The sequence below is a fragment of the Aptenodytes forsteri genome, unplaced genomic scaffold (genome assembly GCF_000699145.1).
Source record: "Aptenodytes forsteri isolate BGI_AS27 unplaced genomic scaffold, ASM69914v1 Scaffold276, whole genome shotgun sequence".
NCBI classification, from domain to species: Eukaryota; Metazoa; Chordata; class Aves; order Sphenisciformes; family Spheniscidae; genus Aptenodytes; species Aptenodytes forsteri.
Window position 1 is genome coordinate 214,334 of NW_008795479.1, and position 21,887 is coordinate 236,220.

The 21,887-nt window shown below is 48.7% G+C and overlaps 1 protein-coding gene across 6 annotated transcripts; it reads left to right on the forward strand.

Annotated features, from left to right (window-relative positions):
* The first annotated feature begins 720 nt into the window (after positions 1–720).
* On the forward strand, positions 721–20,149 carry PIP5K1A (phosphatidylinositol-4-phosphate 5-kinase type 1 alpha). 6 transcript variants are annotated; one of them, XM_019472592.1, is made up of 17 exons: positions 721–887; positions 5,170–5,204; positions 5,986–6,075; positions 8,792–8,922; positions 9,334–9,451; positions 9,699–9,851; positions 11,020–11,319; positions 11,893–12,098; positions 12,756–12,839; positions 13,522–13,570; positions 13,987–14,071; positions 14,390–14,527; positions 15,233–15,362; positions 16,325–16,405; positions 17,872–17,949; positions 18,981–19,065; positions 19,617–20,149. In XM_019472592.1, the coding sequence occupies exons 1-17, from the start codon at positions 872–874 to the stop codon at positions 19,617–19,619; spliced, it is 1,782 nt and encodes a 593-aa protein (XP_019328137.1). In that variant the 5' UTR covers positions 721–871; the 3' UTR covers positions 19,620–20,149. The 6 variants fall into 6 exon arrangements, with proteins under 6 accessions (XP_019328137.1, XP_019328135.1, XP_009279481.1 ...); XM_019472590.1 differs by having other exon boundaries at positions 850–887; positions 15,254–15,362; XM_009281206.2 differs by lacking the exon at positions 17,872–17,949 and having other exon boundaries at positions 850–887; positions 18,958–19,065.
* Positions 20,150–21,887: the final 1,738 nt, after the last annotated feature.

The window sequence follows — 21,887 nt, forward strand, 5'->3', positions numbered from 1 at the left end:
ACGTTACACAGATTGCGTCTCCTCTGTCTTTCCCTGGGCCTTTTCCCAACGCGTCACCCACTTGCCGGCGTGGACACGTCAGCGGTATCCAGTGACTTTCAGGAGTGTCCCGTCCTGCGCCTCCATCCACAGGCTCGTAAAACAAGTGAAGGGGAGAGGGAGGAAGATGTGCTAATCCGGGGCAGTAAAATCAGTCATGCATACATCAGCTGCCGGCTGCTAAGGGTGGTGGGAAAGATAACCCCGAACAGGAATCTACAACGTGCAAGAGCTCTTTATCTAGAAACTGAATTCGTGAGCTCTCTTATGGCAGCTTTGATGCCATTGGTTTAATGTCCTTAACATAATTTATCGGAACAAATCTATTGATGCAGAGAATTTCAAAATTATTACTCACTGTTTGGCCTTCTGGCCAAGATCAAGTGTTTGTAAGTGTTTTATCTTCCTCTGGAGGGCCGCGTTCTGCGCTGGCAGGGGCGGGCTGCGTGATCTCATGGGTTTTCTTCCATCCCCAGCTGCTGTGATTAAGAGCGTTGGCTTTGACTCTTAGTTCAGGCCGGACTTCTGCAGTTTTCCATAAGAGCTTCCTGAGAGAAGCAAATGAAATATTTAGGCTCTTATCTTCCAGAGCCGTGGAAGAGGTTTTTATTGTGTGCGACCAAGGTGCCTTGCTCAGAAGTGTTTTGCTTGTGAAGTTTGGACCTTTGTTTTCTTAACTAGTGGAAATAAGATTTCTTTTCGTGTTTCTTTAACTTTCTTGGGGAAAATATCTCCTGTTTCTTCAAGCAGCAGAAGTGTCAGTTCACTGCAACAACTCTATAACCTTTTTGTTTTTCCTCGTATAGATTTCAGCTTTTTGTGCTGCTCGGTGATGTCGTTTCGAAGAGGTAGATGTATTGCATATATGTGCTTAAAAAAAAAAAAAGCATGGTTTCTTCCTCCTCCAGTAACCAGCAGCAAAATGCCATGTTACGTAACTGCCTTGGCTTTTGAGGATTGACAAAACTTGGTGGGTTTTTTCCCCTAAATAAGCTGCTACCGCTCTCAACAAAAGCTGCTGTTCTGTTGAAGCGTGTTGTGTAAGCGCTCTCCTGACATCTAAACAGCTCTCCGCATCGCTGTGTGCACCAGCAGGATTGTTCCAGCGGGGCTTTTCTGCTTTGGTTTCTGCCTGGTTTGCACTTTGAAGAAAAGAAATCTCGCTGCTATTCCCGTTTGCAGCCGTGGCCTTGGACTGGGGGGGACTGATCCCAACAGACTTTTTTTGGGGGGGGGATTTGCAGGCAGAGGAAAAAAATGTGTTGGGGGATTTCTGTGCGGACAGCGGCTTGGATGTGTCCACGGAGGCTCCAACATACTACGCGTCCTCCGGGTAGTGTTTGGTGGGTCTAAGGCTTGGTCTCACGACCGACTTCTGTGTGCGCAGAAGTGCTCTTATCGATGGTGCCACCACCTGCAGGCAGAGTCCAGGTGAGGAAGGGGCATGTTCCCATTTCTGAGCGTTAAGAGGACCCGTTTGGGGAAGAGCCAGCTGCCGCTCTTGCCCTGGCCACTTGTTTGGCTGAGATAAAGCCCGCAGTCAGCAGCAGGACCGGGGAGGAAGGGCAGTGCATGCTGGTGTGGTGTGTCCTGGCGCTCGGCTTGCCCTGCTCAGACGCTGGAGAGTTGAGCTTGATGATGTGTTTGGGTGTGCTAACGTTTTAACTTTTTTATTTTCATCTAAAACATGAGGCGTGGCTAAAATCTGTCTGAGCAGCTCTGTTTATAAAAATAGAGCAAAGTGAGCATTTGTCCTGGCTATACCAAATTAGCACGCTCGTTTGCTAGACGAGTGAGGATCTGACCCGAGTGCCTTGTTATGTGCTCCTTCCAGTGAAATATTTGTCTGAACCGTTTGACCAGGTGCCAGCGCCACAACTTTTTAGCTTTTTTTCCCCCCAGCATTTAGTTCACAGTCGGTAAGAGCATACTGTCTGTTGCTGGCTGAAAATAATCCCGGACAGCTAAGGCTGGCGGAAGGCAGACAGCTATTTATTTAGGTTGATTCAGGTTCCAGTAAACAGCTCTGAGGAATGCTCTGAAATCACCCGTAGGGATTGCTCCCAGAATCACGAAAGAAAGAAGAAAGGAAAGGTTTTGGGGCATCATGAATGCATTTTTGGACAGGACTTTCTAACCCTGATCTGTTTCCTTTGGCCAGAATTAACCGTTTAGGTCTCTCCAGCCATTTTTTTCAGTTGTCAATATGGGTAGAAATTATGACTGATGAATTCTTTCATTTTAGAGGTGTTTAAACAGATCTAGAAATAGCAGCTTTTTTGAAATGATTTCATTTTGTTAAGTTTATGCCATTGAATTTAACACCTTCACTTCTCCAAGCGGAGTGTGTGTGGGACAGACAAACTGCCTTTACATAGCAATGAGAAAGGGTGGAGGTAACCGAAACGTTTTCATATGGAAACCTCTGGGGTTTGTTCTCTGACCTCAGCCGGTAACGCTTTTGGTAATCGAGAGAGCTTGTTTTTGCAGGACATGCGATAGACCTGTACGTAGCTTCAGTCCAGCCTCAGAGCTGAGCAGACCCCGTCAGCTGCGTGTTCATCCTTGCACTCAGAATAAGTGAATAAGTGGGGTTTTTTTTATCATGGTCAAACAGGAATTACCTATTTCCCAATCGGCAGCAAACTTGTTTGGAAACTAGCGGGAGGGAGGGAGGGGAGCTTCCTGCTGCGGAAACTGGGTGTGCTGGGACCGGAGCGATGCTGCGACCGCACCGATGCTCTGACCGCGCGCTGCGGCTTTCCCTCGTTGACTCACCCTTTCTTGTAACTGGCCTGATTGGGAGGATCGTTGTTGTCGCTTCCCAAGTCACTATGTGAAAGGGTGAGCCGAGGCACCGTGGTCTTGGGGCGGTGGGGGAAGAGGAGAAGGTGAAGCTGATGCTCTGGTCTGTGCTGAGATGCTGTACTTCTTCCTTAAAATCACGGTGAAACCTCCAAGATGAAGATACCCCATGGTATGGCAGGGGACAAACCAGCTAGCTCTTCCAACCAAGGCTCGTTGTATATTCTCCCTTTCAATGTTTGTTGCGTGTGATTAAGGCAGCAGAAGAGAAGATATGCTGCTGGGTCCTCTGGCAAGAGAGCTTTAGTTAAATCCTAGTGGAATACGGTTTTGCACAGATGATTAAATATTAACACAGTGAATCTCCAAGGTGATGAGGCTGGCGGCGCTGCTTCAGGATTGCTTAAATCATGGGGCTTTTAGAGGTTTTGATTTACATAATTACAGATACTTGCTTAAAAAAAAAAAAGCTCAGTTGCTATTGAACAGGTGTTACATTGTGATGCCCGGGGTGTTTCCTCCATCCCTGCGTCCTGATGGATCTTGGCAGGTTCAAAAGCCTTGTGGCAAGGTGATGGAGTCAAGCTTTATTGGTGTCATTGTAAGGCGCTAAGTCACAGGAGCTTCCTTCCGGCTGGAGACGCTCCCTCTTCCCCTCGCTACCGGCCCAGATTTGGGAAGGGATGCGAGAGAGTCTTTTTGTAAAGGTCTTTTCCAAGCTAAATGATTCTGTGATTCTATTGTAGATGTGGCACTTGGGGACATGGTTTAGTGGGACTTGGCAGTGTTAGGTTTACGGTTGGACTTGATGATCTCTTTTTTTTTTTTGAGGTCTTTTCCAACCTAAATGATTCTGTGAGAGGTGAAGCGGGGTGGCCGGTTCCAAAGAGCCCCAAGTGTGCCGGGGGGAGGAGGAGGAGGAGGAGAGCCAGCTGTGAGAAACTTCAACTGCAAAAATTGGAGCTTGTCGGGACAAACTTTCTTGTCTTGAAAGGGGGATGAGAGGGGGTGGGAAGGCAGTTGGAGCCAGTTGTTCTGTGCTCGCTTTGTTTAGCAAAAAGCATTTGTCACAGATTTTTTTTTTTCTTCTTGTTTGCTTGTTTAATATGTATTGAAATGAGAACTTTGATCATTCGATAAGGGGATCAGAAGGCTGCTGGATTTTGCTGTTACGTACCTCTGTTCCTTCTGCTGAAATGCAGTTTTTGTAGAGCTGTAGTGCTTGCTGAAATCACAGCGTGAGTCTTTACACCGCCTGTAACAGGCGAGCAGAAGGGGCTTCTCTGCTGAGCGAGCGGTGGGTGGACCCAGAACCACTGTAGGGATTATATGTTGTAATGCTTAATCTGGTAAAACAATTACTGGATGTCGGGGGAAGCAACCCTGTGCTTACTCCGTGGTACGATGGGGGTGTTGCTTTTGGGTGGGGGTGGTTCTATAAGGCTGTGGTTATGGCTCCCATGTAAAAAAATCTGTTGCTGTGTCTAAAGTAGAAAGAAAAACAAAATGAAAGTGCTTGTCTGGCTTTCTGGGCTGGAGGCAGAAAGCACATCACTATTTTATGCATCTGCCTGGTAGGGGCAGCGTCCCTGTCATGGGAGCTCTTGGCCTCACCAGCGTTGGTCTCAACCTGGCTGGTGGCTTTGTGGTGTAGACAGACATCGCAGAGGGGCAGTGTCATCTAATTGCTTTTTTTTTCCTCCTTACTGCATCCAAAAAAACCCAAGATGGGAATCCAGGCCTAAAAGATAAAAGTTAGTACGTCACCTCGCAGTTATTTAGCACCATGGTAGTAAGAAAATCCCTGGGCTTGGCTTCGAGTGGAAGGGTTGATGTTCTGGGCCTTTTAATAAAAGGTCCTGGAAATGATTTTAAGATAAAGTGTGGTCAGCATATCTACTGAAACATTGCAGAGCACTTGGCCCTCTCAGTTCTAATTAATAGATGGCAGTAATCCTGCAAAGCCGTGTAACTCCGTTGAAGGCAGGGAAGTTGCTGATACCGCCTCTGAAGGTGGTCCTGCGTGTTGGTGTGCAGCCAGAGGAGTGCTGGAAGCCAGCTGAGCAGGGCAGAGCAGACCCTAGCCGGTAGCACCGACACAAAACCGAGTTTGGCTAGTGAGCAGTAAGCAGAATAGCATTTCCTTGTGGCTTGGTTTCCTTCTTCCTCTGCTGTAAGAGGAGAAGCTGGGAAGAAATCAGCCGTGAGTCAGTGCTTTTTCAGATGCCTTAAAACGTTTGTTCGAACCAAGGCGGTGTGTCAGGCTTTTTTGTGATGCATAATAATGATTAACCCTTTCTGAGTGTGGCTTTATTCTTTTGACAGGATCATCTACTTTCAAAAAATCACTCACCCCTGAGGTAAGTTTCTGACCAACAACTTGGTTTGTTCCGTGGCTGTGAGAGAATACCCAATTTCAGACTTGTCTGCTATTTTTCCAATCTCATTCAAGTTAGGGGTAAACCAGGCGGTGGTAAGTACAGTAAGCTGCAGGTACTCATTTGAGAAGTCAGAGCATTTCTCCTTACCAAGGGAATCTCTGCTTAAAAACCCAGCTTGTCCTGGAACTGAGCAATTCTCGTGCCACCAAAACACCGCATAGATCTCCTGCCGCGAGCAAGACGTTCAACTCGTTTTGACTGAGAAACACCATTTAACAACTGCATGTGTTAGAAGACGATGAGTCAAGCGCGCTCTTGTGGCATGAATCAGAGGAGAATTTGCCACCTTCCTAAAATGTTTCCTCAAAGACTTGGCCTTACTGGCAGAAAGCATGGTGACCAGCTGCGGTGGGTCCAGATGTGCTTAGAGCTGATCTGTTTGTGATGAGGGTGATTAGAAAAAAAGCACACTCTTCCAGGTGGTCTTGCATGAAGGTGTTTCTCTCTAATTATATGTCCGGCCTCAATCACACAGGAGTCAATGGGTTCTTTGAAGGCATTTCAATGGCATTGCTGTCCTGGAGGCCAGCCTGTACCGTGTCCTCCCTTTGCGCGTGTGCAGGGACCTGGGGCTTCAGCATTTCACAGGCTCCATCTTTGAGAAGAGCAAAATTATGCCAGGTGGTTCTGGGCAGCCACCGGCCTCTAAGAGATTGGGTTTTACATCCTTGGTTCTTACCATCTTTTACTCCAATCCTAGATGCCAGGTTCTTCTGGGCAGCCAGGCTCACAGACGATAAAGAAAGGGCACAGAGGAGTGGACTCCACGGGCGAGACTACCTATAAAAAGGTAAGTTGCCCCTTGCACGACTCACTTGACTGTTGTCATTCTCCTCTTTGCGATGCAAGTGCTGCCCAGAGCAGCGGTGTGTCTCAGGAGGTTCGGCATTGGACACTGGATAACGTCTGTGACAGTCGCTGAAGAAGATCTCAGAGGAAAGGAACCAAAGGACTGAATATGTGCTTCTTAGCTTCCCCTCTGCAGCCTTCTAAAGAGGGGATTATTTTTAAACTTTGCCCATTAGCAACACTTCCTAGGCCTCTTCTGGCTTACTGGGTGCTTTCTGTGCTCTTTGGGCACAATAGTTTCTATAGATCTTGTGGCATTACTGGAATTCGCTTTACAAAGGGGAGATTGTTTGGGTACTTGTAAAAAGCCTGTAAATGTGGGTATTTTGTGGATGCTGCTTCCAGTTTGTTGGACTTCTGTCGGAATGGGCTGACTTTCTCTGAAGTGAGGTTGACTTCTAGGCTGTAGGTTGAATGGGTAATGGCTTGATATGGGCATTTCACTGTTTCGTGTAAGCGAAGCTTCTGGTCTGAAATCTCTAATCCAGATGTACCTCTCTCTGTCAGGAATCGGCATGGAAGGGAGGAATTCAAATGGTATTTCTACAGAAGCTGGCTTTTGTTATAATGCCCTTTTTGAAATTGCTTGTGTCTTCAAGATTGGGATGCAGCTTTCAGTTTCCCAGCAAATTCAGAGATAGAAGGTTAGACAGCAGTAATAGGAGAGAAAAGTAGAAGTCAATGGAAAATGCCTGAAGTGTTGTCAGGAATCGGCGTGGAAGGGAGGAATTCAAATGGTATTTCTACAGAAGCTGGCTTTTGTTATAATGCCCTTTTTGAAATTGCTTGTGTCTTCAAGATTGGGATGCAGCTTTCAGTTTCCCAGCAAATTCAGAGATAGAAGGTTAGACAGCAGTAATAGGAGAGAAAAGTAGAAGTCAATGGAAAATGCCTGAAGTGTTTCTTGCAAGGGTCCCAGAAGCCTGGTGGGACACTGCATGGGATGTATCTGGGAATGAGACTAATGGACAGTCTGTCTGTTTTCCATTCCCTCCTTTTCCAGGGGTGGTAAGTTTTTTTTTAAAATTCTTTGCCCTATAAAAGTGATTGTAAACAGGCAGTCAGCTGCTCAGCTGATCGTGCTGGCTAATAGAAGAGAAAAATACTTGTTCCTTGGCAACCTGGCCCTGTGGCTCTGTGTTCACAAACAAGGCAGCATTGCTGCACCGTGTTGGTAAGTTCTGCTTCTCAACAGTGAGACTGTCCTGGGAGTTTAAGCAGGACTAGGTGAGCTGAGCCGAGATCTGTTTTCAAGCAGCTTTAGCCTTTAGAGGGTAAGGAAGGAAAGAGGAGTCCAGTTCTTCCTCCTTCCCCATCTAATACTGCAGCAGAAATCGGATACAAACAGGTAGCTGCAGTAGAAAAGGACATTGTTGACAAGCTGGAGTTACTGCCAGTTTTTGTTGTGCTCTCTTTGGGGAACAGTGAGCAGCTCTCTTGCAGCTATGATAACAGAAAAACAGTTAATGGGAGAAATGTTCCTGGTCATTTTACAAGGCTTCATGGAGGATGTGTGTCTGGGGAAAAAGCTTGAAATGTTTGTCCCCCAGGTACTGCGGTGTCCTCTGTTGCCAAATGCTTTGATCTACAGTGATTTCTGGCATGCGGCAGGGGGCTGGGCTTTGTTTAGCTTAAGGAAACAAACACAAACTAGTTGGATCGTGAGCCCTGGATCTTGTCCTGGGTCCAGTTGCTTTATGCATAAGCCAAGTGAAATGTCCGTGAGCTGCAGTGCACAAATCCAACCTGCACCTGCTCTGCAGCCTCAACGTTTCCAGCAGGCTTTACAGCAGAGTCGATATCTCCGGGCTTCAGGAACTGACAGGCCATATAACATCGGGGTGTTGAGCAGACCTCATCTGGGCTGTTCTGGGAAGGACAGCCCGTAGCACGAGCTAGACTGAAGCACGTCTCAGTGGTCTGAGATGAGATCATGTGTTTCATAGGCAGAAGAGGACTCTTGATGTGAGTAGCTGTTACAAGAACACAGTCCTACATTGTTCTTGGACAGTTTGTGCAGAGGATGCAGGAGTGGGATTCGTGTCTTTGCTCCTTATTTAAAAATGACAGTGAACTCCTTAGGGTTAAAGAGCCATGACCTGGCAAGAGAGGCAGATGGAGGAATGTGGTAGCACCAAACAGAAGTGTGCGTTGTGTGCTGGCCGTGTCTGCCTTGTCCTGTAGAAGACCCAAGTCTGTGCCCAAGCTGGGGAAGGGCAAGCTTCAAAGTATATAGTTCCAAGACCTGGCAGACCAAGGTGTCAAGAAGTGTGTTTATTCATAGGGGCGCGAGATAGTCTGTCCCTGGATATCTTCCCCCTCTGACTGCAGGGTGTAGAGATGAGTGCTGTGGGAGGATGATAGGAAATTCCGTCTTTTAAGGACCAGCTGGGTGTTGATTCCAATTCAAGTCTTTTACTGCTCGACCACCCAGAGTGCAAGGATCGAGTAGGATGCTATTGGGGATGTTCCCAGGTGTTCCCATCGCCAAAGCGATGTTAGTTAATGAGAAAGAAATGCCGGAAGCTGGAACCGGTAGGTATAAAATGCCCCGGCTAACAATGCTGTTTTAAACTTGGGGCTCTCTTTAACTCCTTTCACTCCTATTTCCAGTCTGCTGCTCCACATTGCCTAACTCATTTTCTCTGCCCCTCCAGACGACATCATCTGCCTTGAAAGGTGCCATTCAGCTGGGCATTACACACACAGTTGGAAGCTTGAGCACTAAACCCGAAAGAGATGTTCTCATGCAAGATTTCTACGTAGTAGAAAGTATTTTCTTCCCAAGGTCGGTGCTTGCTTTCTTCTCTCTCTGGTGCTTTGATAGTGAGTAGCAGCATTAGTTCCTAACCCTGCTTGTACATGAGGAAGCAGCACCAAACCAGGACAGTTGACCGCAGGAGCGAGCACAGGTCTCCTGAGCAGAGCTACTCAATGCACTGCTGACAGACCAACTCTGGCTCCTGCCTGCGACCTGTTTCTGAAGAACCCTGGCTCTTCCCTATATACGTCCACCACCAGTCATGTGAACAAATGCAGGCTTGCTGTTGTGTGTGCCTACCTGTGTCCCTTTTGGGTGGGTGCTTTCTAGCCTTCCAGTGTGTTAGAAGCAGCCAGCCAGTGGGTGTTTGCTTTTAGGGCAGTTTCATAAGAAATGTTTCAAATACAAATACTCCTGTGTGCTTCTCTCCTCGATCAGTGAAGGGAGTAACCTCACCCCGGCTCATCACTACAACGACTTTCGGTTCAAAACCTATGCTCCAGTGGCATTTCGCTATTTCCGGGAGCTGTTTGGGATCCGACCAGATGACTATCTGGTGAGTTGGTGGTTGGACCAGGTTCCCGTTTGTTGTGTACTCTGTGTGACGGGTGTTTGTCCTCTTTCCCCCTCTCAGAGCTATGGAGCACTGTCAGGCCCTGTGGTAAGCTCTGTAAGCACAGCAGTGGGTGCTCTCTGTGACCCTGGCGTTTGCCTCTGTTAATGTTTAAAAGGAAGAGCCTTCGCGCTGAAGTTTCCTGCTGATGCCTCTCTCACCTCTGCGTTTCTCACCTTGTCCTCCTCAGTACTCGCTCTGCAATGAGCCACTCATCGAACTTTCAAACTCCGGGGCCAGCGGATCCCTCTTCTACGTATCCAGCGATGATGAGTTTATCATCAAAACGGTTCAGCACAAAGAGGCTGAGTTCTTACAGAAGCTGCTGCCTGGCTACTACATGGTAAGTCACTGGGGCGAGGCTTTCTCTGCAAGCTAGGGAAGGGTCCCCCAAATGTACAGGTGTGACAGATATTGCCATGTACTGCCTGGTAGGTGTGAGTGGAGGCTTGATCTGTGCCCCAGCTGAGCGGCAGCTTCTCTCTCAACTGTCCAGTGACAAAGACAGTCACGGACTAGCACAAGCTACCTGGGTATCGCGAGCCTGGTGTGCGGTGCAGGGGTCTCGGGTTGCACTTCGTGACTTGGACCCTTTTGGAAGATTGCAGGCTGCTTCGTGACCAGCTGTGAACTGTTCGTTGCTTCCTTGGCGCACAGCGTCACGCCCGTGATACTTTGTCTTGTAAAGCTGTACTTGTGTTTCCCTTCCCAGGGCTATACTTGGTTCTGTCTGCAAAGATAAAGTATCCTGTTGAAGAACTCTGATTTTAAGTTTCTATATATAGAAGCAGCAGCTTTGGAAGTAAAGGCATATCAATTTTATGGAAGTGGCTATAGCAAAAAAGGCTTTATCAGTTCTGGAGCAAAATCAGGTCCCACCCTGAACACAATGTGTGTGATCTGACTGCTCGTGTTTATGTCCAGCCTGGCCTTTACAAACCACCTCTGTGAAAGGGAATTTAGCCATGAGGTCGTCCTGCTATACAGAAGTGCCTTAGGACTTTTGATGCTGTTGGGGTCACTAGCTGAATTCCTTAAACTGCTTCTGAACCCGCAAATATTTTTGCTGTGGTTATATCCCAGAACCACATCGTTTTTCTCCAAAATCCTGTCTAGTGCCTTCTGCAGCTGCGAGAGTTTAGATCAGTCTCTATCCTGATGTATTTAGCTTGACCTAAGTGCCAAATCCAAAAAGGCTAAGCACAAGATCTTCCTTTGCTCTGAAGCCTCCCCAGCTTACCTTCTGTGTGAAGGAGCAGCAAACTCCTTCCTTCCTACAATCTTTGCCTGACCCATTCAGCTTTGCAGAGAGGTTATTAACAACTGTCGACATCACCCATCTGTTCCCTCTGTTCACCTGCCCTTGTCTCTTAGCTTCTTTGGCAATGGCTTTGAATCATTGCCAGCTCCATTTCAATACAGAAGCACAGGAAAGAGCAAATAACTCCTCTAACTGGCACGCGAATAACCAGACTGGCTTTGAAGGTTTTTCTTTGTCTTTGGCATTTCAGAATTTGAACCAGAACCCAAGGACGCTGCTGCCAAAGTTTTACGGCTTGTACTGTGTCCAGGCCGGAGGCAAAAACATTCGCATTGTCGTGATGAACAACCTACTGCCGCGCTCTGTCAAAATGCACCTGAAATATGACCTGAAGGGCTCCACCTACAAACGCCGAGCATCCCAGAAGGAACGGGAGAAGGTCTTCCCAACATACAAGGACTTGGATTTTATGCAGGACATCCCTGATGGCCTCTTCTTAGACTCTGACATGTATAATGCTCTGTGCAAAACGTTACAGAGAGACTGTTTGGTAAGTGGAAGGGTGGCATGGAGAGTTATTTCCTTTTTCTGAGCCTGTCCCACAAAAAGGAGATGGGAACTGCCACCCTTGTAGCCTCTGCCTGGGGTGTTGACTTAGAGAACCTGGTTTTTTTGGTGATGGTGTGGACAAGAAGCAGGACCTGGACCCCAGTGTCATTCAATACTTCCAACCTGAATTAAACCCAGCACTGCCTCTAGAGGTGGAGGAAGCACCCTCCGCTGAGGTTGAGCTCTGGAGCAGGGCAGGATCCCGGGAGAGGGGCGGGATGCTTGACTGAGCCTGGTCTCAAGTTGTCAACTGCTTTTGGGCAGCCGTGTGAAAGACAGTGTTCTCCCCTGGCTTGGGTCCCCGTCTGCACAGGAGTACCACTGATGGCTTTCCTCTAACTCCCTTTGGCGACTATAGATGAGCTGACTCTGCACGAGCTGTGGATTAAAAGCCATCCCCTCAATATGCTCAGGGCTCTAGGCAGAAATGCTGACTACACTTCTGAAAATGTCTGCTCTAACAGTTTCACTGGGCTTGCAATAATGAGTGAGCCTTTGTTGACTTTTTGCCCAGGTCCTGCAGAGCTTTAAAATCATGGATTACAGTTTGCTTGTTGCTATCCATAACATTGACCTGGCACAGAGAGAGCACGCGATGGCTGATGGGACATCCCAGACCGATATGCGGCGACCCGCTGCCCAAAAGGCCCTCTACTCGACAGCCATGGAATCCATCCAAGGAGAGGCCCGGCGAGGTGGCACTATAGAAACAGATGACCAGTAAGTCTGTGTCAGTGTTGCTGTTCCCAATGAAATACTGCGAGGAGTGAGGGGTAAAACTGAAGCTTGGCTAATGGAGACTTAATTTAGATGTGGACTGGGCTATACAGGATTGCTGTCGCGCAGGGCAGAGAGGTCTTGATGTCAAATTTTGTGCTTTTATCTTTAATTTCCCTTCCTTAATGCACAAAAGATTTTTCTCGCCTTCCAGGTGGCATTGAGAGTTCTCTGCCCACCGGTTATTGGCAGCTCCAACTAGTTATTGCCATCCACCTCTAAGAGGCATAGCGAGTGCGTTGTTAGATCAGACTTAACAGCCCATAAAGTCCAGCTGCCGTGTTAGTATGGATGGTAGTAATGGTCTTTACAGTTGCTTGGTCTCCTCTCATGGATGAGTCGGGATTAATCCTTATCTTCAACTAAATTTGTCATGCAGAGGGAAAAGGGGGTCAGTTCTCAGGAGGTTTAGCTAACTTACTGAAATAGCATTTTGCTCTGACTTGTCTTCCCCAACTTGTTAGCTGAACAGTAGGTGCCTCCCGCATGTTGACGCTTGTTAAATAGTTCGCATAATATCCAGCCCACGCTAGGCTGTGTGAGAGAGGCAGTGGGGTGTGAGAACACCCTGCTTCATGTTTGTGCCCTGTCCTCTGCCAGGATGGGAGGCATTCCAGCCCGCAACGCGAAGGGGGAGAGGCTGCTGCTCTACATCGGCATCATTGATGTGTTGCAGTCCTACAGGTAAGAAACATCTAATAACAGCTTTGTATCACCTAAGGGTGACCACTTTCCAGCATTGTCTGCCCCTGCTTGGTTGTCAAGATTGGCTTTCAAGAAATAGTTAAGACACAAATAAACATTTTTTTTTTTTATGAACCTCTTTCTATTTTCTTGAAGTTGGGCATTTTGGGATTAATTTCTGGGTCTTGCTTACTGTATTTACTTCATGTTCCCGGAATAGATTTACTCTTATGAAGTTGTTTTTGTATGCTGTGGTTGTTGTACACAGACACTGTGCAGGAAGTGGCAAGGAAAAAACAAGTGGTGGCTTAAAATGGCCATAACAACTTCTCCCTGTAAAATGAAAAATAGCTGTAAGGCTTACCTTTTCTTCTGTTTATATTAAAATGCAATGTGCAGAGGGTTACGTATGTAAAGTCTCTGTTAAATGTCATTGCAAGTTAACTGCCCTTGATAATAAAGCTTGTGAAACTCTCCCTTTGGGAGAGTGAACTGTGCAATCAGCCCTGGTGTCTGTGGAAAATGGTGTCTTAGGAAAATGGGACGATGAAGAGAAGCCAAAGCAGTCTGTGTTTGGGGCGTGCGTGCCACTGTGGTCAGGAGCGAGGCTCGGTGCTGAGCGAGCATGGTAAGACAGTGGGGACTTGGTGTGAAAATTGTTCTTAATTCTTTCTTTTGTCAGATTTGTCAAGAAGCTGGAGCACTCTTGGAAGGCCCTCGTACACGATGGGGTAAGTAGAAAAATATCACTTTTTAACTTGTTTAGCAAGAATACCAGCGTCTTGTTAAACTGTGCCCGCTGTCCTTGCTCCTTCTGGGCATAGGATCCTGGATTTCTAAGGCATTGGGTGTGTTTGCCCTCTTATAGAAAAGTATGACTTTCTAGGTACTCTCAAAAATGTTGGCTTTGTTAATGCTGGTCACCTACTTGTTCATTAACAAGTATTGATTGCTTCGTATATAATGCCTACTGTTTGTAGCTAATCTGCTCCTCCCAGCTGCTAGCGAGAGCGACTGTGAGAATCCCTGACTGTTCCTAGGCCAACGCGGCGTGTTTCAAGGCTAACAGCCTGAGAGAAGCTCATGTTAACCTTGATCACTTACTAATTTAGATTCATATGTTAACGTTTGTCCCTTGGGCTTCTAGGACACTGTATCTGTGCACAGACCCAGCTTCTACGCCGAAAGGTTCCAACGGTTCATGTGCAATACAGCGTTCAAGAAAATACCACGTAAGTACCTTCGTGCAGCTGTACCCTTGGCAATTGCCATGGTTTCTGGCTTCTCCCTGCTGAGCAGCTGTGCTTTGGGAAGGTGGGTGACAGCGTGCAAGAGCTTTAGGAAGTCTGTTGTGCTGTGTCACTCCTTCCTTCCTCCTAGATTGTTCTTGCCTCGCAGATGTGACCTTATAGGAGCTGTTTCATCCATCAGCTTGTTCCTTCAGGGCACACCAGACTCTGTCACTGGAAAGTTGCTGCGTCGGGTCTTTTACTCCTTCCTGAACGTGTTAGAAAAATGCTTTCTTTTTTTTTTTTATTTTTGTCCCTAAGTAAAGCCATCCCCTTCTAAGAAGAGCCGGTCTGGCACAGCAGTTCCTCGGCGGAGCTGTCAAGGAGGAGTGCCTTCCCAGTCGCACATGTCATGTGAGACAAAAGCACAAGTAACGACAGAGGCGGATATAGAGCAAGGTTGGTGCCTGGGCTAAAAAAAAAAAAAAAGCCTAGAGAAGTTATTTTTCAGCTTGTATTTATCTAACCAAAGCTTGCTGCCTCCTGAGCTGTGCAAGACACCTCCATGTTGTTTTGTGGTCTTGCCAGGGGAGGCCCTGTTCTCTGGGGTTGTGGGTGCAAGAAACCAGACAGGGCCAAAAACTCATACGCACCAAATGGCCTTTGACAGCACCATGAGAAAGCCTGGAGGAGCAGCGAGCCCTTCAAAGGCTTGGCTGTTTCCAAGTATTCTGTTGCAACAAATGCAGGGCAGGATGATAAACCTCATGTTTCAGTAAAAAGCCAGTCTTTACTCACAGGCAGGATAAGACCTGGTTGTGGAGGTGGGGAATTGTTTCTTCGTGGGATCTTTCGGCCTCGTCCAAGCATCCAGCGTGGCCCACACTCCCCCTGGGAAGTGGGCTGAGGCTGCGTGGCAGTCCCGTCTCTTCCCAACAGCTTGTGCCCGTGGGGTTTGTGTCAAGGGAGAAGCTGGACTAGGCAGTCATGTGGAGACTTGGACTTGGAACAGAGAGCTGTCTGCAGGGCTGGTTCTTCAGTGCTCGGGTGGCTTAGATGTCTTGAGTGGGATCCAGCATGGATCCTGACCTGTGGCTAGTGTGGGAGCTCATGCTACACGATCCTGCTTGTGCTGGTGATGGAACGGTCTGTGCTTCAACTCAGGTTCCCACCTTGGTCGCCCAGATCTCCTGCCCAGGACCCTGCCGGTAGATGAAGCTAACAGCGATTCCATCGCAACAACCCTGTCCACTTCTTCCTTGGGCAGTGGAGGCCTCAACTCGCCCGCGAATAGGTAAGGCTCATGCTGTTTTGGCTCATGGCAGGCCAGCGGCTCCTGCAAGTCAGGTTCGTGAGCTGTGGGAGGGCTCTGTGCTGCTTTATGGGATGTTCCGGTTTTTGGCATGCTTGCAGAAATACCCGTTTGAGTGGTCCATGTGTTGTTGAGCAAGTTCAGTGCTGTCGGTTCAAGCATGTGCGAGGGGGGGGCATCGCCGTTCCTGCGTGCAGTCCGTTACAGATGACATGATCTTGCAACTTCTGCTTGGGCTGTGTGGAGGTCCCAGTGGCTTTTAGTTCCTTGTGTGTTCTGTATTTAATGGCTTTGTTCTGGAGTTGAGGTAATTGTGCTAATTGAAGTGAGTTGGTGAAATTGTCACTGCCAAAATGTGTGTGAAGAGCATTAACGTGGTGATGCGCGATGCTGAAGATGACCTTCCTGCTGCTCTTTTCAGAGGGTTGGGCTCTCTTGCAACTTACTGATTGGGTTAGCACTGAGCTCCTACGACTCCTCGGGAAAGGAGGCTGCAGGGATGTGTGCAGGTGCGGTTCAATATGTCTCAGAAGCTGAAATGCATGGAGAGCCTTGAGGGAGCTGGTGGCTGCCTTTGAATGTTTCATTTCTTGCTGAAGTGGTAAGACTAGCAGGGACGAGGAGGAGCTGTGGTCAGAGGACGATCCCTTTCATAGAAGTTGTTCTGAGGTGTTAACTTCTCTTCCTGGAAGCGATCGGAAACCATTTTCCCCATTCCTGACCCACTGCCTGCGCAGTGGCACTGATCCAAGTGTCTGCTCTCTCCTGAGCTGCAGGAGAACAAGATGCAATTGTAATTAACACCTCTTACTCCCTCTGTAAAACATGGAAACTTCTTGGTAGGGATCCTAAACCAGAGCTGCTCCTTTCCAGTACGTCAGCATGCCTGAGGTGTTCTTTTTATTTACTTAACTGCGGGTCTCTCTCCTTCGATCTCTACGTAGGTCAGTGGGCGTACAAGTGCATAAAGCTGACAGCTCAGCAAAGGATTTGACTAGAACAGCTCCCGGCATCTTCCTGTCTAGGTGAGGGGAGGAACCAGACTTTGCCTGAAACCTTCTCTTGTCTAGAGGGTGTGCTCAGTGAGACTTACCCTGGGATTTGGCCTCACGCTTCTTACTGGCCAGTGGTTACAGAGGTTCTGTACAGTCAGTTCGCTCCTAAAGTGCAGTGCTGTAACACAGTGTGTCCCTGTGCCAAGGCTCGGCAGTCCCTAACGTGTCTGTCTGCTGTAAAGCTCAGTGGTAAAACCTCTCAGGATGGTGTCTTCCTTACCCCGCGTGGCACTGAGCACCCTTCTTGGTAAAAACACGGGTTCTGGTAGGTAAGATCAAACCTGCTGCACAATTGGGTTGAGTCCCAAGTGGTTCCCCAGGTGCAAAGCCTGATCTGTGTTTGCCCCAGGTACCTCTGGAGCAGAGCACTCCGCTTACCGTACCCTGCGGGCACTCGAGCCATGTGGTTACCCTTTGCCAACATCCTGTAAAACCATGTGCCAGCGCCAGACGGTGGTAATGAAATCCAGGAGGGAGGATGGAACAGTGTGTTCTCCCATGTGGGGCCTTGGGATCAGAGCTCCCTACATCGGATCTGTTGTCAGAGGCTTAAATCCACTTTTGCAACCTTGGGAGGTCCATAAAGCTCTGCAAACCCTGAAAAGGATGAAAGTGATTTGTGGATTATTGATTTATAACAACATAACTTGTTGAATGGATTTAAAAGGGTGTTTTTTTCTCTCTACAGAATCAGCCAGTCTAGCGGGGTGTTTACCACCCTTTGGGGAGGTAACCTCTTAAATCTCTGTAGTCCTGTACAAAGGGGAGTGATCTCACCCATAACTTCTCCAGTTAGAGCTTCTGCCCTTCTAGGGGTGGGCACAGGGGGAAGGCAGGATCTGTCCCGCTCCAGATCTGCCTTAGGAACACGAGTTCAGCCCTCTCGTCCGTGCTACGACAACCTCGGTCTCTCTTTTGCAGCACGGCCTCACGCCTGCCTCAGAAATGTTGCCACGTGCCTCTGTTTGCGGTGTGCAACCTGTGTGTCGAAGACGTGCTCTCCGCGGTGGCGTAAGCGATACCGTGCAGGCGTGGGTGCCCTCGCGAGGCTGGGATTCCCCTGGTCCTCAGCCCAGCTCTGTCACTAACCTCTGGCAGACGCGTGCTGGCGTTGGGGACACCTAAACATCGGCACATGCCTCTGGGAATGGAAGCTGCTGACCGGCATCCTGCGGCAAGGGGTTCCAGAGGGTGATCCCCTCCATTTGAGAGGGGCACTTCTTTTTCCCTTAAGCACTGTGGTTTAGTGGTGGACTTGGCAGTGTTAGGTTAATGGTTGGACTCGATGAAGGGTCTTTTCCAACCTAAATGATTCTATGACTCATCCTGCAGCCCTGCGTTAGGGCAGTGCTGCTTTAGTGCTAATTAAGACAAGCCTCGAGAGCCGTATGCGCTGTAACCAACACTGAGCATCCTCGCCTTTAATTTCTGCATAGGTCAGAAGCAGCCAGTCGCCAGTTAGAGGGCTCAACGGAGGAGGAAGCCAGAGCAGCTCAGAGTAACCAGGCGCATAGGTGAGGCATGATCAGGCAGAGAGGGAGCTGTGCCTTCCCGGCGAGGATCCCCATGTCTCCATTTGGGTGTTGATCCAAGGGTGTTTGCGCGGGGCGACGTGTAGCCTGAACAGCTCGATGCTTCCTGTACTCGGGCAACAGGCAATCGAATCCCCACTAATTAAGGCAACCACTGCAGGCAGGCTGTGACAAGCCCTGGGTGTTAGCTGCGGGAGGGCCAAGCGGGTCATGCCGTCCGTAGGCAGTCCTGAAACCTCTCCTGTTAGTTGCCAGCGCACCGGAGAGCCCTGACCGCTTGGCCTATGTGAAATATGTACTCACAGACTTGGCCTCTCACTCAAGGGGCAAGGAGAGAAGCTGTGGTCACCATATCCTCGGTAGGAAGCAGGGCAAGACCCAAGCTGGGAATTGGAGTTCCTCAGCCGGCAGGTTGCAGCCTTTTAGCTGTAGGATCGTGAAAGAAGTGGGGAAAATAACAGGGGTTATTAGAGTAAAGCAAGTTCTTCCACACCCCACCTTTTCTCCTTGGTGATGTGTCCTATCAGGTGCTCAGCGTGCTCATGTTCTATATCCTGCTGTCAGGCTATAGCCTGTGTTCAGAGCGTAAAAGGTTTGCCAGGGGCTTTTTCAAACAAGGGTGCCCCTGGAAGGGCTGAGACTCGCTGAGCTCTGGTGCTTCGTGGTTTCTTTGTGCCTGGACTGTTTTTACCCAGGACCATTTCTATATTGATGAGGTGCTTGAAGACTTCCGTAAAGAGACGCTGCTGCTTGGCTGGACAAAAGATCCTTGTTTCTAACATCTGAAGTTGCGTTGACTAGGGGGGATGATTTTCTAGGTGGTGTTTTGGGTGTCTGGCCCAGCAGGGATCGTGTTGCCTGTGCCTCCATATTAAGCCTGCCTAACAAACGCCTCTGTGCCGTGCTGGGATGTTCCCGTTGGCTGGGTACAGCAGGGCAGCCCTGGAGATGTGACTTATTGACAGCTCACTCTTAAAAACTGCTTTACAGGTCTCCCCCTTCTGTTTCCCCAGCGGCTCCCCAGGGCCTTCCATACCCGAGCGCTCCGCCGAGCTGAGAGAGCAGCTCGAAGACCTGCAAGAGACAGAGATAAGCTTTGTGAGTACTTCCCTGTTTAGGAGGAAAAGAGCGGCCCTGGAGGTGGATGGAGAATTGCGGGGTTTATGTGGTCCCTACTTGTGCTGGGAACACGGACACTGAGCGGGGATGTGTGAGTCTACCAGAGCAGGAGCAGATGTTCTTCATCCCCCTCTGGTATGCGAAGGCTCAGCCTGCCTTGTGCTAGGCACCGTTCGTGCTCTTAGTGATAATCTGCTGCCCCAACCGCCTTAAGTTAGATAAGCAGGCGGCAAAGCAGAGACGTTCCTCTTTCCTGAGGGCCCAGAGTGGGTCTGATGGCAGAGATAAAACGGGGTGAAGCTGACCAGGCTCATCTTGCTGTCCCCGCGGCGGATGATGAATACTCACAGACCCTCCTGTTTTAATGTAAGATGGTGGTTGGGGTAAGCCTGGACTCAACAGCCCCCTCCACTCTGCCTCTCCCAGGGTGGAGAAGGTTTAGGGGAAGACCAGGCAGGAGACCTCCTGCTGCTCTTCCTCAGAGGAAGGCAGACCCCTCCCCAGCATCTCCCCCTCTTTTCTCTTCACAGTGAAGCAACACGGAGACTGCCGCCATGGAAGCAGATTGTTCTGTGCTCTGCGTGGTCTGTGGAGTCTGACAAACGTTCAGCCCCTGTTGCTGACTTACTATTTTTTTTTTTTTGGAAAGAAATCTTATCTGGACAGAAACCTAAAAGCTGGAAGGCTGGGCTGTGCTTAGTGGGATAGTATTAACAAAGACCGAGCCAGCACAGCTGAGCCTTGGACACCTGGAAGTCTCCTTACAGCAGAGCCCACCACTGTGCCCCTGCTGTCCTCCTTCCTTTCAAGCCTGGCGGGAGCAAAGCCGGCTGTCGGGAGGAGGAGGAGGAGGAACTGCTCCGCGTGGGCTGAAGCCCTCTGGAAAAGGGATCTGACTGTCAGGGAGTTAGCTGCTTACGATGCCGACACCACAAACCTTGCGAGAACGGGCAACTCTTTGGAGTCATTGGGGGGAAACGGGCATTAGAGCCTCGTTGGGGCAGTTTGCGACAGAGCAATGTGGTTTTATTTTGTATTTTAAACAAGTTTTTAATTTAAATGTTTCTCTGAATTCAGTCATATCACTTCTTTTTAGTCCTGCAATATAGTAACTTTTTTTTTTTTAATAAATAGGTTTTTTTTCAGTGTTCCACCATAAAGTATCTCATGTGAGAGAGGCAGAAAGGGGGAGCAGAAGCTGTACTGACCGTCGACGAGCTCCTCTCCCCCGCCAGCAGCCCCTGGCTGCCGGAGCCGCCTCAGTTTTCAATCTCGCATCGCCCCGAGACAGTGACGAGGAGAGCTAGGTGCTGCGCTGTGTTGCTCGGAGGACTCCGAACGTGCGAAGCGTTTTAAGACGTCAGGGAGGTTTTGGATTGCTTTGTTCCCCGGTTTTTAAACTAAGCCTTTTCGTCCCTTCTCCGCCAAGCAGGGAGTCGCAGGTGAAGGGAGATCTTTGTAAGGGGCACACTTTTTTTTTTTTTAAAAGTATTTCTTAAGCAAACGGACCAAACCCAGCCTGCTCCGTTCCCTTCCCCTGCCCTCCGTCCTGCTGCGGGCACCACGTGCAAAACCCTTCCCGTTTTTATAGCTCGGCTCCCTTTTGATATCTCGCCTGTGTCGCAGCCGCGGTTGACACCGCTGCGCGCGGCGGCGTCGACGAGATCCCTGCATAAACGGGACGGACTTCTGCCCCCACAAAAGTACGGGGCATCTTGAGTCCAATTTTAAGCAAAATAATAAGCTGAAAGGAGGGATTGTTCTGCCGTTTCCCCGCGGTGACGCCTGGCCCGTGCTGGCTGCAGACGCTTCTCTAGAGATCTCTGAGCAGATGTTGGACTGATCTTTATTTTCACTAAATGCTTTTTTTAAAGAAATGAAGTGACTCTTCCCCGTGTTCCCGGTGGGTTAGAATCCTCCGTTCTTTTTTTATATATATTAAAAAAAAAAAAAAGTAATTTAAAGTTTGCCCTTGCGGTAGTGCAAGGGGTTTCTATACTAATTAGCAATGATTGCTAAGGAAACGAAGAATGTAGTGGTGTAGAAAGGGATTTTTAGTTGATGTTTCAGAGCCAAGTCTCTTCCCATGTTCCACTTCCAACTTTTAAAGTGGATGTGACACAAGCTGATATTTTTTAAGAAAAAGCATTTTTTTTAAAATTCTTTTTTTTTTTCCCCCCCCGAAAGACCAAGCGGAATGGCCTTACTCCGGGTATCCGGATCCCCAGGGGGTTGGTGGAGCGCGAGGACAGTCGCTGTTCACAAACTGTTTGGTTCTCAAGGGCTCTCAAACCTTTCGACACCGATTTAACGTCACGACGAGACCCGTGAGCGGGAGGAAGGTCGGCTCGGGGACGCCCGCGCCGTCTCTGCTGGATCTCCCCTTCTCCCTCCCCTGTACCTCTGGCTCGATCCAGCAGGTTACACTTTATAGCTGAAGTAACTGTCTATATTAGACACTTGTTTCTTATCTTCCCTCCTAATGCATATTTGTTTGTTTGTTTGTTTGTTTTTAACCAGGAGGGAAGAAAACCAAGTCTCAGTTTTTTTTCATGATTTAATATTTATGAAGTTGTATTTAAGTGTTGGTTTTTTTTCTTTTCCTGGGGATAGTTATTCAGTGAGTAGGGAGGTGGGGGGGTGGCATTTATATATCGACCTCTGCTTTGTAATGGGTTTTCAGAACTGCTTCTTTTTTCTGTGTGTGTGTGTGTTTCAAAGTGGCGGGCGATGGGTTTTCATGTCTTTTTAAAGACCCGAGCAGCGTTTCCCCAGTGTGGGGAGGGGACTTCGCTTCTCCT

Bases quoted from the DNA above. Each gene is read 5' to 3' on its own strand.
- PIP5K1A (XM_019472592.1), top strand. The intron at 15,363-16,324 runs GTAAGGCTCATG...ATCTCTACGTAG, and splicing joins CTCAACTCGCCCGCGAATAG to GTCAGTGGGCGTACAAGTGC. The intron at 17,950-18,980 runs GTGAGGCATGAT...CTGTTTCCCCAG, and splicing joins CAGAGTAACCAGGCGCATAG to CGGCTCCCCAGGGCCTTCCA.